The 17382-nt window shown below is 55.2% G+C and overlaps 1 protein-coding gene across 1 annotated transcript in view; it reads left to right on the forward strand.

Moving 5' to 3' along the window:
- Positions 1-7372: 7372 nt before the first annotated feature.
- c2cd2l (c2cd2 like) overlaps positions 7373-17382 on the forward strand; it is a 113081-nt gene continuing 103071 nt past the window's right edge. Inside the window, exon 1 of the mRNA XM_068054029.1 lies at positions 7373-8396. Coding sequence (XP_067910130.1) covers positions 8031-8396 — 366 coding nt within the window. The 5' untranslated portion in view covers positions 7373-8030. The remainder of the gene's footprint in view (positions 8397-17382) is intronic.

The raw sequence follows: 17382 nt of genomic DNA on the forward strand, positions 1-17382 counted from the left end.
GTCCAGCCCCCCTCCTGTCTGTTCCCTCTCCTGCCCCACCCACTTCCCCCTTCTCTCCTGTCCCTCCCCCTTCTCTCCTGTCCCTCCTGTCCTTCCCCCTCTCTTCCCTCCTGTCCTTCCGCCCCCTTCCCTCTTGTCCTTCCATCCTGTCCCGCCCTCTCTCCCCTCCTGTTCATCCCACCCCCCCTTCCCTCCCCTCCTGTTCCTCTCCCCTCCTCCTGTACATCCCCGCCTCCCCTCCTGCCCCCCCTTCCCTCCTGCCTCTTCCCTCTCCCCTCCTGTCCCTTCCCCCTCCTGTCCCTCCCCTCCTCTCTCTCCTGTCCCTCCCTGCCTCCCCTCCTGTCATCTCCCTCCTGTCCCTCCCCCTCTTCCCTCCTGTCCCACCCTCCCCTTTCCTCCTGTCCCAGCCCTCTTCCCTCCTGTCCCACCCCCACCCTCCCCCCCTCTCCCCCTACCACCCCCAGCCCCACTCCCCACGCCCTTCCCCCCTGCCCCCACTCTCTCCCTACCCGCCTCCCCCTCCCTCCACCCCCCTACACCCACTCTCCCCCAACCCCTCCCCCCTACCCCCACTCTTCCCCTACCCCCAGCACCTACCCCCTACCCCAACTCTCGCCCTACACCCTACCCCCACTCTCGCCCTGCTCCCTACCCCCCTACCCCTACCCCCACTCTCACCCCGCCCCCCTTCCCCCCACTCTACCCTTCCCTCACCCCCTCCCTCCCCCTCCCCTCACCCCCTCTCTTCCCACTACCATCCTCCCCCTATCGCCCTGCACCCACCACCTACCCCCTCTCCCTCCTACACCCCTCCCCCCACTCTCCCCCTTCCCCCCTCTTCCCCCCCAACCCTTCCCCCACACCCTATCCCCCACTCTCCCACTAACCCCACCCGCCACTCTCCCACTACCCCCACTCTCCCACTACACCCACCACCCACTCTCTCCCTACCCCCCTATCCCCCTACACTCCCCCAACCCCCTCCCTCCACACTCCCCTACCCCCCTCTCCCCCTACCCCCTCCCTCCACCCTCCCCTACCCCCCTCTCCCCCTACCCCCTCCCTACCCCCCTCTCCCCCCTCTCTCCACTCTCCCCCTACCCCCCTCTCCCCCCTAGCCCCCTCCACTCTCCCCCTACCCCCTCTCCCCCTCCCTCCCTCCACTCTCCCCCTACCCCCTCCCTCCCTCCACTCTCCCCCTACTCCCCTCCGTCCCTCCACTCACCCCCTCCCTCCCTCCACTCTCACCCTACCCCCTCCATCCTTCCACTCCCCTTAACCCGCTCCCTCCACTCCCCCTACCCCACCCACTTCCCCCTACCCCCACTCTCTCCCTCCACCCCCTACACCCACTCTCCCCCAACCCCTCCCCCACCCCCACTCTTCCCCTACCCCCACTCTCGCCCGGCTCCCTACCCCCCTACCCCTACCCTCACCCCACCCTCCTCCCTCACTCTCATCCCACCTCCCTCCCCCCACTCACCCCCCGCCCCCCTCCACCCAATCTCCCACTACCCCCACTCTCCCCTTCCCCCCTCCTCCCACTATCCCCCTACCCTCCCCCCACTCTCCCCTTCCCCCCTCCTCCCACTATCCCCCTACCCTCCCCCCACTCTCCCCTTCCCCCCTCCTCCCACTATCCCCCTACCCTCCCCCCACTCTCCCCTTCCCCCCTCCTCCCACTATCCCCCTACCCTCCCCCCACTCTCCCCTTACCCCCATCCCCTCACCCCCACTCTCCCCTTACCCCCATCCCCTCACCCCCATCCCCTCACCCCCACTCTCCCCACTACCGTCCTCCACCCACCACCGCCCACTCTCCCCACACCCCCTCCTACACCCCACCCCCACCTACACCCCTCCCCCACTCCCCCTACCCCCCAACCCTTACCCCACTCCCCCTACCCCTACCCCCACACTCCCACTACCCCCACCACCCACTCTCCCCCTACCCCCCTCTTTCCCCCCAACCCTTACCCCACTCTCCCCCTACCCTTACCCGCCACACTCCCACTACCCCCACCACCCACTCTCCCCCTACCCCCCTCTTCCCTACAACCCCCCACCCCCTCTCCCCCTACGCCTATCTCCCCTACCCCCCACCCCTCACTCTCCCTAACCCCTTCTCCCCCTACCCCCCTCCCCCTGCCCCCCACTCCTCACTCTCCCCTATCCCCTTCTCCCCCTCCCCCTACACCCCACCCCTCACTCTCCCCTACCCCCTTCTCCCCCTACCCCCTCCCTCCCTCCACTCCCCCCTTTATCCCCCTACCCCCCTCCCTCCACTCTCCCCTTCCCCCTTTATCCCCCTGCCCCCCTCCCTCCACTCTCCCCTACCCCCTTCTCCCCCTACACCTCTCCCTCCACTCTCCCCCCTTTATCCCCCTACCCCCCTCCCTCCACTCTCACCTTCCCCCTTTATCCACTACCCCCCTCCCTCCACTCTCCCCTTCCCCCTTCTCCCCCTGCCCCCCTCCCTCCACTCTCCCCTACGCCCTTCTCCCCCTACCCCCTCCCTCCACTCTCCCCTACGCCCTTCTCGCCCTACCCCCTCCCTCCACTCTCCCCTTCCCCCTTTATCCGCCTACCCCCCTCCCTCCCTCCACTCTCCCCTTCCACCTTCTCCCCCTGCCCCCCTCCCTCCACTCTCCCCCTACCCCCCTCCCTCCCTCCACTCGCCCCCTACCCCCCCTCCACTCCCCCTGCCCCCCCTCCCTCCCTCCACTCTCCCCCTACCTCCCTCCCTCCACCCCCTCCCTCCCTCCACTCTCCCCCTGCCCCCCTCCCTCCCCTCTCTCCCTACCCCCTCCTTCCCTCCCTCCACTCTCCCCCTCCTTCCCTCCCTCCACTCTCCCCCTACCCCCCTCCCTCAACTCTCCCCCTCCCCCAGTCTCCCCCACTCTCCCCCTCCCCCACTCTCCCCCTCCCCCACTCTCCCCCTCCATCCCGCCTCCACACCCCTCTCTCCTTCCTTCCTTCCCCCACTCTCTCCCTCACTGCCATCCCCCACTCTCCTCCTCCCCCCACTTCGCCATCCCCCCACTCTCCCCCTCCCCCCACTCTCCCCCTCCCCCCACTCTCCCTCTCTTCCCCCACTCCCGCCCCCTTTGCCCCTTCACCCCTCCCCCTCTCTCCCCCTTCATCCCCTCACTCTCCTCCTTCATCCCCCCACTCTCCTCCTCCCCTCTCCCCAACTTGGCCATCCTCCCATTCTCCCCCACTCTCCCGCTCCCCCCACTGTTCCTCCACTCTCCCCCTCCCCCTCTCTCCCCGCTCTCTCCCTCTCCCCCCCTCACCCCTTCACACCACCCCCCTCTCTCCCCAACCCCCTCTCCCCCTTCACCCCCCCCACTCTCCCACACTCCACCTTCACCCCTCCCTCCATTCTCCCCCTCCCCCTCTCTCCCCGCTCTCTCCCTCTCCCCCCCTCACCCCTTCACACCACCCCCCTCTCTCCCCAACCCCCTCTCCCCCTTCACCCCCCCCACTCTCCCACACTCCACCTCTCCCTCCATTCTCCCCCTTCACCCCCACTCTTCCCTCCTTTCTCCCCCTTCACCCCCACTCTTCCCTCCTTCACCCCTCCCTCCATTCTCCCCCTTCACCCCTCCCTCCATTCTCCCCCTTCACCCCCACTCTTCCCTCCTTTCTCCCCCTTCACCCCCACTCTTCCCTCCTTCACCCCTCCCTCCATTCTCCCCCTTCACCCCCACTCTTCCCTCCCCCCTTTCTGCCCCTTAACTCCTCCCCCCTCTCCCCCTTAACCCACTCTCCCCTCTCCCCCTTAACCCACTCTCCCCTCCCACCCCCCCTACTCTCCACCTTCACCCCTTGCCCCTCTCACCCCCTTCACCCACTGTCCCCCCCTCTCCCCCTTTCTCTCCCTCCCCCCACTGCCCCCTTTATCTCCCTCCCCCCACTCCCCCCTTTCTCCCCCACTCCCCCTTTCTCTCCCTCCCCCCACTGCCCCCTTTATCTCCCTCCCCACACTCCCCCCTTTCTCCCCCCACTCCCCCCTTTCTCCCCCCACTCCCCCCTTTCTCCCCCCTCACTCCCCCCTTTCTCTCTCTCCCCCCACTCCCCCCTTTCTCTCTCTACCCCCACTCCCCCCACTCCCCCCACTCCCCCCTGTCTCTCCCTCACCCCACTCACCCCTTTCTCTCCCTCCCCCCACTCCCCCCTTTCTCTCCCTCCCCCCTTTCTCTCCCTCCCCCCTTTCTCTCCCTCCCCCCACTCCCCCCTTTCTCTCCCTCCCCCCACTCCCCCCTTTCTCTCCCTCCCCCCACTCCCCCCTTTCTCTCCCTCCCCCCACTCCCCCCTTTCTCTCCCTCCCCCCAATCTCTCCCTCCCCCCCAATCTCTCCCTCCTCACTCCTCCCCCACTCCCCCCTCACTCCTCCCCTCCTTCACCCACTCTCCCCCCACGCTCCCCTCTCTCCCCCCCTACTCTCGTCTCTCTCCCCCCCACTCTCGCCTCTGTCCCCCACTACTCTCCACCTTCACCCCTCGACCCCCTCACTCTTCCCCCCTCACTCCCCCCTCACTCTCCCCTCACACCCCCCTCACTCTTCTCCCCCCACTCTCCCCTCACACCCCCCTCACTCTTCTCCCCCCACTCCCCCCTCACTCTTCTCCCCCCACTCCCCCCTCACTCTTCCCCCCTCACTCCCCCCTCACTCTTCCCCCCTCACTCCCCCCTCACACCCCCCTCACTCTTCTCCCCCCACTCTCCCCTCACACCCCCCTCACTCTTCTCCCCCCACTCCCCCCTCACTCTTCTCCCCCCACTCCCCCTCACTCTTCTCCCCCCACTCTCCCCTCACACCCCCCTCACTCTTCTCCCCCCACTCCCCCCTCACTCTTCTCCCCCCACTCCCCCCTCACTCTTCTCCCCCCACTCTCCCCTCACACCCCCCTCACTCTTCTCCCCCCACTCCCCCCTCACTCTTCTCCCCCCACTCCCCCCACTCCCCCCTCACTCTTCTCCCCCCACTCCCCCCTCACTCTTCTCCCCCCACTCCCCCCTCACTCTTCTCCCCCCACTCCCCCCTCACTCTTCTCCCCCCACTCCCCCCTCACTCTTCTCCCCCCTCACTCTTCTCCCCCCACTCCCCCCTCACTCTTCTCCCCCCACTCCCCCCTCACTCTTCTCCCCCCACTCCCCCCTCACTCTTCTCCCCCCACTCCCCCCTCACTCTTCTCCCCCCACTCCCCCCTCACTCTTCTCCCCCCACTCCCCCCTCACTCTTCTCCCCCCACTCTTCTCCCCCCACTCCCCCCTCACTCTTCTCCCCCCACTCCCCCCTCACTCTTCTCCCCCCATTCCCCCCTCACTCTTCTCCCCCCACTCCCCCCACTCCCCCCTCACTCTTCTCCCCCCACTCCCCCCTCACTCTTCTCCCCCCACTCCCCCCTCACTCTTCTCACCCCACTCCCCCCTCACTCTTCTCCCCCCACTCCCCCCTCACTCTTCTCACCCCACTCCCCCCACTCCCCCCTCACTCTTCTCCCCCCACTCCCCCCTCACTCTTCTCCCCCCACTCCCCCCACTCCCCCCTCACTCTTCTCCCCCCACTCCCCCCTCACTCTTCTCCCCCACTCCCCCCTCACTCTTCTCCCCCCACTCCCCCTCACTCTTCTCCCCCACACTCTTCTCCCCCCACTCCCCCTCACTCTTCTCCCCCCACTCCCCCTCACTCTTCTCCCCCCACTCCCCCCTCACTCTTCTCCCCCCACTCCCCCCTCACTCCCCCCTCACTCCCCCCTCACTCTTCTCCCCCCACTCCCCCCTCACTCTTCTCCCCCCACTCCCCCCTCACTCTTCTCCCCCCACTCCCCCCTCACTCCCCCCTCACTCCCCCCACACTCTTCTCCCCCCACTCCCCCCTCACTCTTCTCCCCCCACTCCCCCCTCACTCTTCTCCCCCCACTCCCCCCTCACTCCCCTCCCCCCACACTCTTCTCCCCCCACTCCCCCCTCACTCCCCCCTCACTCTTCTCCCCCCACTCCCCCCTCACTCTTCTCCCCCACACTCTTCTCCCCCACTCCCCCCTCACTCCCCCCTCACTCTTCTCCCCCCACTCCCCCCTCACTCTTCTCCCCCCACTCCCCCCTCACTCTTCTCCCCCCACTCCCCCCTCACTCTTCTCCCCCCACTCCCCCCTCACTCTTCTCCCCCCACTCCCCCCTCACTCTTCTCCCCCCTCACTCTTCTCCCCCACTCCTCCACCCCCTACCCCCTCCCTCCACTCTCCCCCTACCCCCCTCCCGCCGTACCCTCTCCCTCCACTCTCCCCCTACCCCCTTCCCTCCCACCGTACCCTCTCTTTCCACTCTCCCCCGACCCCCTCCCCTCCCTCCACTCTGCCTGTACCGCCCTCCCCCACTCTCCCCCTCCCCAAGTCTCCCCCTCCCTCCACTCTCCCCCTACCCCCCTCCCGCCGTACCCTCTCCCTCCACTCTCCCCCTACCCCCCTCCCGCCGTACCCTCTCCCTCCACTCTCCCCCTACCCCCCTCCCTCCACTCTCCCTGTACCGCCCTCCCCCAACTCTCCCCCTCCACTCTCCCCCTACCCCCCTCCCTCCACTCTCCCTGTACCGCCCTCCCCCAACTCTCCCCCTACCCCCCTCCCTCCACTCTCCCTGTACCGCCCTCCCCCAACTCTCCCCCTCCACTCTCCCCCTCCACTCTCCCCCTACCCCCTTCCCTCCACTCTCCCCCTGCCCCCTTCCCTCCACTCTCCCCCTACCCCCTTCCCTCCCTCCACTCTGCCTGTACCGCCCTCCCCCACTCTCCCCCTCCCCAAGTCTCCCCCTCCCTCCACTCTCCCCTACCCCCCTCCCGCCGTACCCTCTCCCTCCACTCTCCCCCTACCCCCCTCCCTCCCTCCACTCTCCCTGTACCACCCTCCCCCAACTCTCCCCCTCCCTCAACTCTCCCTGTACCGTCCTCCCCCAACTCTCCCCCTCCCTCCCTCCCTCCACTCTCCCCTACCCCCCTCCCGCCGTACCCTCTCCCTCCACTCTCCCCCTACCCCCCTCCCTCCCTCCACTCTCCCTGTACCGCCCTCCCCCAACTCTCCCCCTACCCGCCTCCCGCCGTACCCTCTCCCTCCACTCTCCCCCTCCCTCCACTCTCCCTGTACAGCCCTCCCCCAACTCCCTCCTCCTCACTCTCACTCCGTTCCCCACCCCCTCACTCCGCCCCCCCACTCCCCCTCATTCCGCCCCACCACTCCCCACTCCCCCTCACTCCGCCCCACCACTCCCCACTCCGCCTCCGCCTCCCTCACTCCGCCTCCCCCACTCCCCCCTCACTCCGCTGTTCTGCCCCTGCCCTGCGCAGTCTGTCTCTCTCTCTCTCTGTAGCCGCTCTCTGCTGCGCTCTGAATGCTGGGCCGGAGCCGGTGCTATTCCGGTGTCAGAGCTCGACCAGAGACCGCGGCGGCAGCAGCGCCGGTTCCCTCTCCTCTAATCGCAACACAGACAGGGGGAGAAGAAAAATATCCATTCTTTTCCAGAAGGAACCCAGTCGAAGCAGGAAAAAAAAGGATACATTGAATCCAGCCAAGGATCTATCAGAGCAGGAAGATACAGTGTGACCAGCCAGGGCTTCGGGAGGAAGTCACCTGCCTGAAATTGACATCGCAGCAAATCCATCAATTTCAGCCCCAAGTCCAGTGAAAGGATGAATACTGGAGGATCATCCGACACTTAAATGGATCCTTTCTTTCCTCGGAGAGCTGCAGAACCTGCAACCCGGGCAGAAAGGGGAAATCCAAGTGGATCGACTTTAGATCTGAACCAACCCATGTTGTATTTTTAATTCTGCAATTCCCTGTGTGATATAATGTAGCAAAGGAGGATTTGAGTGAGTTTTGGGGAGTTTATTTCCCTTTGCTGGATCACTAGGTTAGGGAGGGAAAGGATACACTTTGTCCAATGCACCAGACTCATTTCCAAGTTGGATTTGTTTGCAAATTGCCTGATCCGGACTGCTTGTTTTTCTGTGAGCAAGGCGCCCTGTCACCATGGCTGTGATGTCTGTTGTTTTTAGCCTGCTCGGCAATGTCTCTGCCCCCGCTATTTTTCATGACGCTGGCTGGTTCGCCCTCCTGCTCTTGTTTGTAGCCTCCATCGTGACCGTGTTGACTTGGCTGTTGCAGTATTCCTTCGGGATTTTCCGCCGAGCTGACCCGGCCGCCCAGCAGTATCGCCCTCCTGCCAGTCTGGGACTTTGGAGCTCCCTCTTAAAGCTGGGATGCTCCCGGGAAGACAGCGCCTCCGCCTCGGGACTTAAGCATCTGGTCACTTCCCTGTTTTCCTTCAAATCCTTCAGGGATAATTGGCAAAAAGCGTGGATCAAGGCACTCAATGACCAGGCTTGTCGCATTGGGGTAGGTTACTATATTCTGATAGCTCGTACAGTTCTGCTGCATAGTTTCATGTTTGGACCATCTCCCCATCAGTCAGAGCTGGTTAGTTGTGGTGGTTCCAGTGTACAGGTTTGACATGGACCACTGAAGATCCTGTGTGAACCCCATGTGAAGTGGAGAGCCTTGGGATGTTTTCCTCCATTAAAAGTTGTTTGAAACTCGTAAATTTTATCAGAAGTGCAAAAGTAACATAGAACGTTGAGCACCTTTTGAATTGAGAGGATTGCACAGTTCCCTAGTGCCAGGAGTAGCAAGCGTGTGCAGCACCTGTAATATAGAGGCTATCTGCAGGCTAGTGATGGATTGTGGAGAGCCATTATCATATGATATAAAAACAAGAAATGCTGGAACCACTCAGCAGGTCTGGCAGCATCTGTGGAAAGAGAAGCAGAGTTAACGTTTTGGGTCAGTGTTCTCTTTCCACAGATGCTGCCAAACCTGCTGAGTGGTTCCAGCATTTCTTGTTTTTATTTCAGATTTCCAGCATCTGCAGTATTTTGCTTTTATTTATCATATGATGCTGGGACTTATAGTTTACCAGCTTTTATTGGAAACATTGGCATGACTGGCGTATATTACTATGTAGCATTGCACACTCTTCCTATGCCAAGATTTTTTTTTTTACCTTTTTCCTCTAATTCTCTTTTGTGCTTTCCTGAAGGTGCTGTCCCTTGCTGGAGTATGGCTTCATGGGCACTGACCTCCAAAATTTGCCAAAGTGGCCAATTCTCATTTGTGAGCTGAGACCATGTATGTTTGGTCCTGGAAGGCATCACATCTGAGCCTGTTCTTGTTCGGCACCCCCAGTATCCACCCACAGCACTTGCCAGCGGGGATGGATTGGCAATCAGCAGTGAAAAGATGGTGAGCTTTGCCCTATCCCTAGCTTGGGGACACTGGGAGCAGATTTCCTTCTGCATAGACTGGGAATTGAAATTCTGGCCTTCCAAGCCTGTATGGCTCGGCAGTAACCCAAATTATGCATTTAACTCACTGATAAATAAGCACAGATAGCAAATGATTAGGAAGGCAAATGGAATGTCGTCGTCTATTGCAAGGGGAATGGAATATAAAAGAAGGGATGTTTTGCTGCAGTTGTATCGGGTATTGGTGAGACCGCATCTGGAGTACAGTTTTGGTCTCCTAATTTAAGAAAGGATATAAATGCATTAGATGCAGTTCAGAGAAAGTTCACTCACTGATGCTTGAAATGTGGGGGTTATCTTATAAAGAAAGGTTGGGTCTGTATCCATTGGAGTTTAGAAGAATGAGAGGTGATCTTTTTTTTTATTTTTAGAGATACAGCACTGAAATAGGCCCTTCGGCCCACCGAGTGTGTGCCGACCATCAACCACCCATTTATACTAATTCTACATTAATCCCATATTCTAACCATATCCCCACCTTCCCTCAATTCCCCTATCACCTACCTATTACTAGGGGAAATTTACAATGGCCAATTTACCTATCAACCTGCAAGTATTTGGCTGTGGGAGGAAACCAGAGCACCCGGCGAAAACCCACGTGGTCACAGGGAGAACTTGCAAACTCCACACAGGCAGTACCCAGAATCGAACCCGGGTCGTTGGAGCTGTGAAGCTGCGGTGCTAACCACTGCGCCACCCTGAAACATATAAGGGTGCTGAGGGGACTTGACAGGGTGGATGCTGAAAGGACGTTTCTGCTTGTGGGAGAGACTAGAACTAGGGGACACAGTTTAAAAATAAGGGGTTGCCTATTTAAGATGGAGTTAAGGTGAGAAGTTTTCTCTGAGAGTTGTGAGTCTTTGGAACTCTCTTCCCCAGAGAGCGGTAGAGGCAGCGTCATTGAATATTTTTAAGGCAGAGGTAGATAAATTCTTGACTAACAAGGGAATCAAAGGATATTGGGGTAGGTGGGAAAGTGGAGTTGAGGCCACAGTCAGATCAGGCATGATCTTATTAAATGGCAGAGCAAACTCCAATGGGCCAAATGACCTACTCCTGCTCCGAATTCATATGTAAGCATAATCCTTAGGAATAAAGAGACTGGGGAAAATAATTAGACCCCTACGGTGTATTGGGCCACAGTAGTTTCTCTTTTACAGATTGATGCCTTCAGTTGAGGGTATATTTGAAGAGATAGTCTCACCTGTGCACATTTCATGTATGTGTTGCCTATTGTAAAGAATACAGAGTATTAATGAATGGAAATGCGCGATCAGTGAGCGATGCACAGGGTCACCCATAAATTAAACGGCTTGTCTTGCATACATTCGGTACATTCATATCTCAAGCATATGTCTCTTCTGTACGATACCTTAATTTAATTTATACAGTGGCCTTTAATTATCTTGTCATCTTGTTTTGAGTTTATGTCTCCTGATCAATCCAGAATCACCTTGTTGGCTATGCTGGTTCCTGACTGTGGTTCGTGTTGGTAAACCTCGAGATTGCACGCCGTAGAGTCAGGAGGTTTGCATGCGACATCGGGAGTCTAAACACGGCATGTGTTGATCCTGGATGACTTATACAGTATATCAGCTGGCTGACAGCCTGGGTTGGAACGTTGTCCTTTATCCATGTTTGAATCTAATCCAGATTGATAGATGAACAGTTTCTAAATAAAACAAAATGCTGCAGATGCTGGAAATCGGAAATAAAAGCAGAAAGTGCTGGAAATACTCAGCAGGTCTGGCAACATCTGTGGAGAGAGAAACAGAGTTAACGTTTCAGGTTGATTACCTTTTATCAGAGTTCTGATGAAAGGTCATCGACCAGAAACGTTAACTCTGTTTCTCTCTCCACAGATCTTGCCTGACCTGCTGAGTATTTCCAGCACTTTCTGTTTTTATTCTAAATAAAATGAGTTTGGATGGTCAGAAGCAGTTTCCTGATATGTTGAGGCCCCAAATCACAGAACTGCCCACAATTGATCTGCAACCAGCAACCTCACTCGATTAGACCATAATGTTGGCTATGTGGGATGTGGAATTGTTACATTGCTGCTGCAGAAATGAACTTCTGAGGTTTGGTTAAGTCAGTTTTCTGGGTAGAAGTGAGATTCACAGTGTGCCCAACTTGTGACCCACACGTGCTTGATTCTAACACTGTGCTAAAATTGGAAACTGCTGCATTCACAGAATTGATGTTCTTTATTTTGAGCACAACTTTTTGAAAAAACTATGACTTAAAAATTACTATTGATGATAGCAGTGGGCAACGCAATCTATATATGTGACATTTCTCTGTTCAGTATTCGAACCGAGGCCTTAAAAATCTTGCATATGTGGTACATCGCCCACTTGATCACTCTATTCATAACCTTAAACATTCACAGCCTTCACCATCGTCTACAAGATGTTCTGAAAACTTGCCAAACCTCCTTCGACAGCATCTACCAAACCCTTGACCACTACCACCTAGAAGGACAAGGGCAGCAGTTGCATGGGAACACCACCGCCTGCAAGTTCCTCTTCAATCCACACACCATCCTAACTTGGATGGCGGGACTGACGTATGAGGAGAGATTGAGTCGGTTAGGATTATATTCGCTGGAGTTCAGAAGAGTGAGGGGGGATCTCATAGAAACCTATAAAATTCTAACAGGACTTGACAGGGTAGATGCAGGAAGGATGTTCCCGATGGTGGGGGAGTCCAGAACCAGGAGTCATAGTTTAAGGATACAGGGTAAACCTTTCAGGACTGAGATGAGGAGAAATTTCTTCATCCAGAGAGTGGTGAGCCTGTGGAATTCACTACCACAGAAAGCAGTTGAGGCCCAAAACATTGTACATTTTCAAGAAGGAGTTAGATATAGCTCTTGGGTCTAAAGGGATCAAAGGGTGTGGGGAGAAAGTGGGAACAGGTTACCGAATTGGATGATCAGCCATGATCATAATGAATGGCGGAGCAGGCTCGAAGGGCCGAATGGCCTACTCCTGCTCCTATTTTCTATATTTCTATGTTAAATTATGAGGGCAGGTTGCATATATTTAGCTTGCATTCCCTTGAGAAAGTTGAGCGATGATCTAATTGAGGAGTTTAAAATGATTAAGGGATGTGATGGGGTAACTGCAGGCAAGATATTTCCACGTGGTGGGGATTTGCAGAATAAGGGAGCATATTCGGTAAATTACTGATGAATCATTCAGGAGTGAAATCAAGAAGTACTTTTTTGCAGAGTGTAGTGGAAATCTGGAACTCTCCCCCAAAAGTCTGTGATGCTGGAGGTCAATTGAAATTTTCAAGACTGACATCGGTAGATTTTAGATAGGTAAGGGTGTTAAGAGATATGGAGCAAAGGTGAGTAAATGGAGTTGAGTTACAGATCAGCCATGATCTAATTGATGATTTTCTGCAGTTAAACACAAGTAAAAATTAATAGCTATGAATATTCATTTAATGATCTAATCAGTGAGATCTGCTTAACACTTACTGTATAAGAGATTTGTAAGTCACACCTTCACTGCCTGGTACTGTCTCCTCTGTCTCCAGCAAAGGCAAGGGTGTGGCTTATCAAATTGTGACTGAATTGGGAACAGTAAATATTGGGAGTGCCTTGGTCATCAGCTTTTATCAGTGCCCTTCCCCTGCCCCCCACGTCATTGATCAGATTTGCTCTCAAGTAACGGTAGCACATTACTTTCCTTCCTTTTGCTTGTATAAAAGACGGTTGTAACCCAATCTCACTACCCCATCCCCAATCCCGGCACTGCACTGCTCCAGTTCTCTGTATAGTGGGACATGAAAATTGTGCATGTTGCAGCGGAGCTGTGGGGGTGGGTTGAACACCAATGCTGTCAGTCGAGCCTGTGCTCTGTGTAGTGGCGAGGAAGCCCAGAAAATGTAGATTTCAACATTGGGCAAAATGCCTTTCATTCCTGGGATTTGCTGAGATTCAATCCCACGCAATGGGATGAATGTTTCCGCTGTCTGGTGGCTTTGTGCGTAATTTTCGTCTTCAGTGCTTGGGTGTTGAATCTGCAAAGCAAACAGGCTGCCCAGTTGTAGAAACCCCCTGATGAAAATTGAGTGTTTCCTATAACAGACAGGTAATCCATCCCAGTGGTTTATTGCCCAAGAGTGAAAATGCCTAGAACTCGCATTTATATGGAACCATAGTTAAACATCCTAAGGTGCTTTGCAGGGGCATTATCAAACAAAATTTAACAGCGAGCCTATCGGTTTGGCATCCTTCCATCTACGAAAGATGATGGACACGCAGCAAACAATCCATTTAGGTGGGGTGTCTTCTCTTGCTGCACCTTTGCTGATGGCTGTGAAGGCCAATACTTGAGAGGCAGCTTCTGCCACAAGTGCTGCATGTGAAGCTGCCAAGTGATGCTGTGAGTTGTTGTTTTTGACATTGGCACCTGTTGCCAAGCTGCTGTAGCAACTGGTTGTCGTGGTAGTGCCCAACAGTCCACAGAATATGTTGCCATTTCCCTCTTTCGCCAGCTAGTGATTCCCAAGTGTGACGGTCGACATTTAGGGCCTTCGTGTCAGGCTTGCAAGCATCCTTGAAGCGGAGCTTTGGGCGTCCCATTGGTCATCTAATCCCGGCTACCTCACCATACAGAAGGTCCTTGGGTATGTGACCATCTTCCATCCTGCAGAGGTGTTCGATCCACCGAAGCTGCCTCTGTTTGATTAGTGTCAACACACTTGGGAGCTCTGCCTTTGAGAGGACTGCCACATTTGTGTTTTTTTTTCCTGCCAGGATATACCGATAATACACCGAAAAACAGCGAAGATGTAAATTATTGAGCCACATAAGGAGATATCAGATCGGATGACCAAAAGCTTGGTCAAAGAGGTCGGTTTTAAGGAGTATCTTAAAGTAGGAAAGAGAAGCAGAGAGATTTAGGGAAGGAATTCCAGAGGTTAGGACCCTGGCAGCTGACGGCACAGCCACCAATGGTGAAGCGACAAAAATCGGGGAAGTGCAAGAGGCAAAATTAGAGGATCGCAGAGATCTCAGAGGGTTGTAGGGCAGAAGGGGTAATGCTATGTGCAGTGACTTTGGGCAATTTCAACCCTGTTCCTACAAATCGCAGGTCCACAACACACAAGCAGCGCTAAAGGGCATTTAATTTACAAATCTCACTCTGAGAAGACACTGGGTGGCTGGTGCATGAAATAAAGTAGTGCAGTAGAGATGCTCTGAGTGTGTGGGATTAAGGCAATTTTCTGGGACATAGGAAACTTTACTCTGTGTCTAACCTATTCTGTACCAGACCGGCTATTATTAATGCTAACACAGGGCACAAGATGTAGCAACCTGTTTAATTTCTCAGCATTAAACTCTGTCACCTTGACACCTGTGGGGCACAGTTGATCTTTTCAGAGACACATTTACTGTTATGCAACCAATACATTTTCATGCATAAAGCAAGGGGGTGACTGTTACACTGTCCTACCTACTAGGGCATTGCAGTCATAACTGATGACCAGTTGTGCTACTCACAAATTAAAGGTCTGGCACCCTTGTGCAAAAAGAAGCAGAATTCGTCACCAAGAGCTTGTGATCTGCAGGTATTGGGAGTTAGTCTCCCCTTTCCTCTACAGTTTCATCGAAGGGGCGTTCACTGTAGAAGTTTTCCAACTGATGACTCGCTCTGCAGGTGTCATTTTAATCACATCTCCTCAGACTTTCCTTGCATCAGCTGCAGATCCAAACTGCTGTGCTCTTGCTCACGGTTCAGTTGCCCTTCAGGGTAGTTTAGATATTTTTAGTTGCTGGCCACCAGGCTGCAAAAAGACAATTTCTTTGCTGGTGTTGTTGTTGCAACGAATATCTCGGCTTCTCCACGATGCACCAACATTGTTGCAATATCCAGTTAGTATATTTATAAGCACAGAAGGGTTCTAAGGATGAAATGAGTGCCTCATCATTTATGGGTTAATCAAGGGATCAAATAGCTATTCAATGCCATTTTTGCACTTCTCATCCTTGTTTTCAAATACCTCCATGGTGTCTCTGCCCTCCCCTCACCCCACCCCACGGCCCACATCTCCCTAAACTCCTGATGTGGCTCAGTGTCGAATTTTGGTCGATAACACTCTTGTGAAGGACCTGAGGATGCTTTACTACATTGAAGGTGCTCTATCAATCCTTGTTGTTGTTGTTGTATTGTGACTGGATTCAGTTAGGCTTCCAGCACTGTCTTTGGAAATTTGAGATGGTACCAACGACAAGGATGGCAGCCTGAAACCAAAGGTTTTGGAACATAAGCGGATCCTCATAGAATTTTCTACAGCAGTTGTAGCTTGTCTTCTGTGTTGGAGAGGGAGGGAAAAGGCAGTGGGTGGGGAAAGGAAATAGAAAAGAGAGAAAATTGGCAACTAAATGGCCATACGAGCAGCTGTTTGAGACTGCCAGGCTGTGATCAAGACTCTCAACTTTTTTTTTTGAATTCATCAAGATTTTCTCACTCTTGCTTACAACAGTGCTGAGTGTGGAGTGTGCCTGCCAGGATCGCCATGCCTGTTCCAGGAGTGAACTAGAGGCTAGAACTTTGTTTTTATTCTTTCATGGGATGTACGCATTACTGGCAAGGCCAACATTTGCTGCCCATCCCTAATTGCCCTTGACAACTGAGTGGCTTGCAAGGCCATTTCAGAGGGCAGTTAACATTGCTGTGTGTCTGGAGTCACACTGTGGGTCTAGAGTCATGTGTAGGCTAGACCAGGTAAGGACACTAGATTTCCTTCCCTAAAGGACATTAGTGAACCAGATGGGTTTTTACAACAATCGATGATAGTTTCATGGCACCATTACTGAGGCTAGCTTTCAATTCCAGATAAATTGATTGACCTAAAATTCCACCATGGCACCTTCAGGAAAGCGCAAAAGAGAATTAGAGGGAAAAGGTAAAAAGAAAATCTTGGCATGGGATTGGACATAGCTGGCCAGGCCAGCATTTATTGCCCATCCCTAATTGCCTTTTAGAAGGTGGTGGTGAGCTGCCTTCTTGAACCGCTGCAGTCCATTTGGGTTAGTTACACCCACAGTGCTGTTAGGAAGGGAGTTCCAGGATTTTGACCCAGCGACAGTGAAGGAAAGGCGATATAGTTCCAAGTCAGGATGGTGTGTGACTTGGAGGGGAACTTGCAGGCGGTGGTGTTCCCTTGCATTTGCTGCCCTTGTCCTGCTAGTTGGTAGAGGTTGCGGGTTTGGAAGGTGCCGTCTAAGGAGCCTTGGTGCATTGCTGCAGTGCATCTTGTAGATGGTACACACTGCTGCCACTGTGCATCGGTGGTGGAGGGAGTAAATGTTTGTAGATGGGGTGCCAATCAAGTGGACTGCTTTGTCCTGGATGGTGTCGAGCTTCTTGAGTGTTGTTGGAGCTGCACCCATCCAGGCAAGTGGAGAGTATTCCATCACACTCCTGACTTGTGCCTTGTAGATGGTGGACAGGCTTTGGGGAGTCAGGAGGTGAGTTACTTGCCACAGGATTCCTAGCCTCTGACCTGCTCTTGTAGCCACGGTATTTATATGGCTACTCCAGTTCAGTTTCTGATCAATGGTAGCCCCTAGGATGTTGATAGTGGGGGATTCAGCGATGGTAATGCCATTGAATGTCAAGGGGAGATGGTTAGATTCTCTTTTGTTGGAGATGGTCATTGCCCGGCACTTGTGTGGCGTGAATGTTACTTGCCACTTATCAGCCCAAGCCTGGATATTGTCCAGGTCTGGCTGCATTTCTACACTGACTGCTTCAGTATCTGAGGAGTCACAAATGGTGCTGAACATTGTGCAATCATCAGCGAACATCCCCACTTCTGACCTTATAATTGAAGAAGGAAGGTCATTGATGAAGCAGCTGAAGATGGTTGGGCCTAGGATACTAACCTGAGGAACTCCTGCAGTGATGTCCTGGAGCTCAGATGATTGACCTGCAACAACCACAACCATCTTCCTTTGCGCTAGGTATGACTCCGGCCAGCGGAGAGTTTTCCCCCTG

This window comes from Heterodontus francisci, chromosome 22, assembly GCF_036365525.1.
Source record: "Heterodontus francisci isolate sHetFra1 chromosome 22, sHetFra1.hap1, whole genome shotgun sequence".
In the NCBI taxonomy this organism is placed as follows: domain Eukaryota; kingdom Metazoa; phylum Chordata; class Chondrichthyes; order Heterodontiformes; family Heterodontidae; genus Heterodontus; species Heterodontus francisci.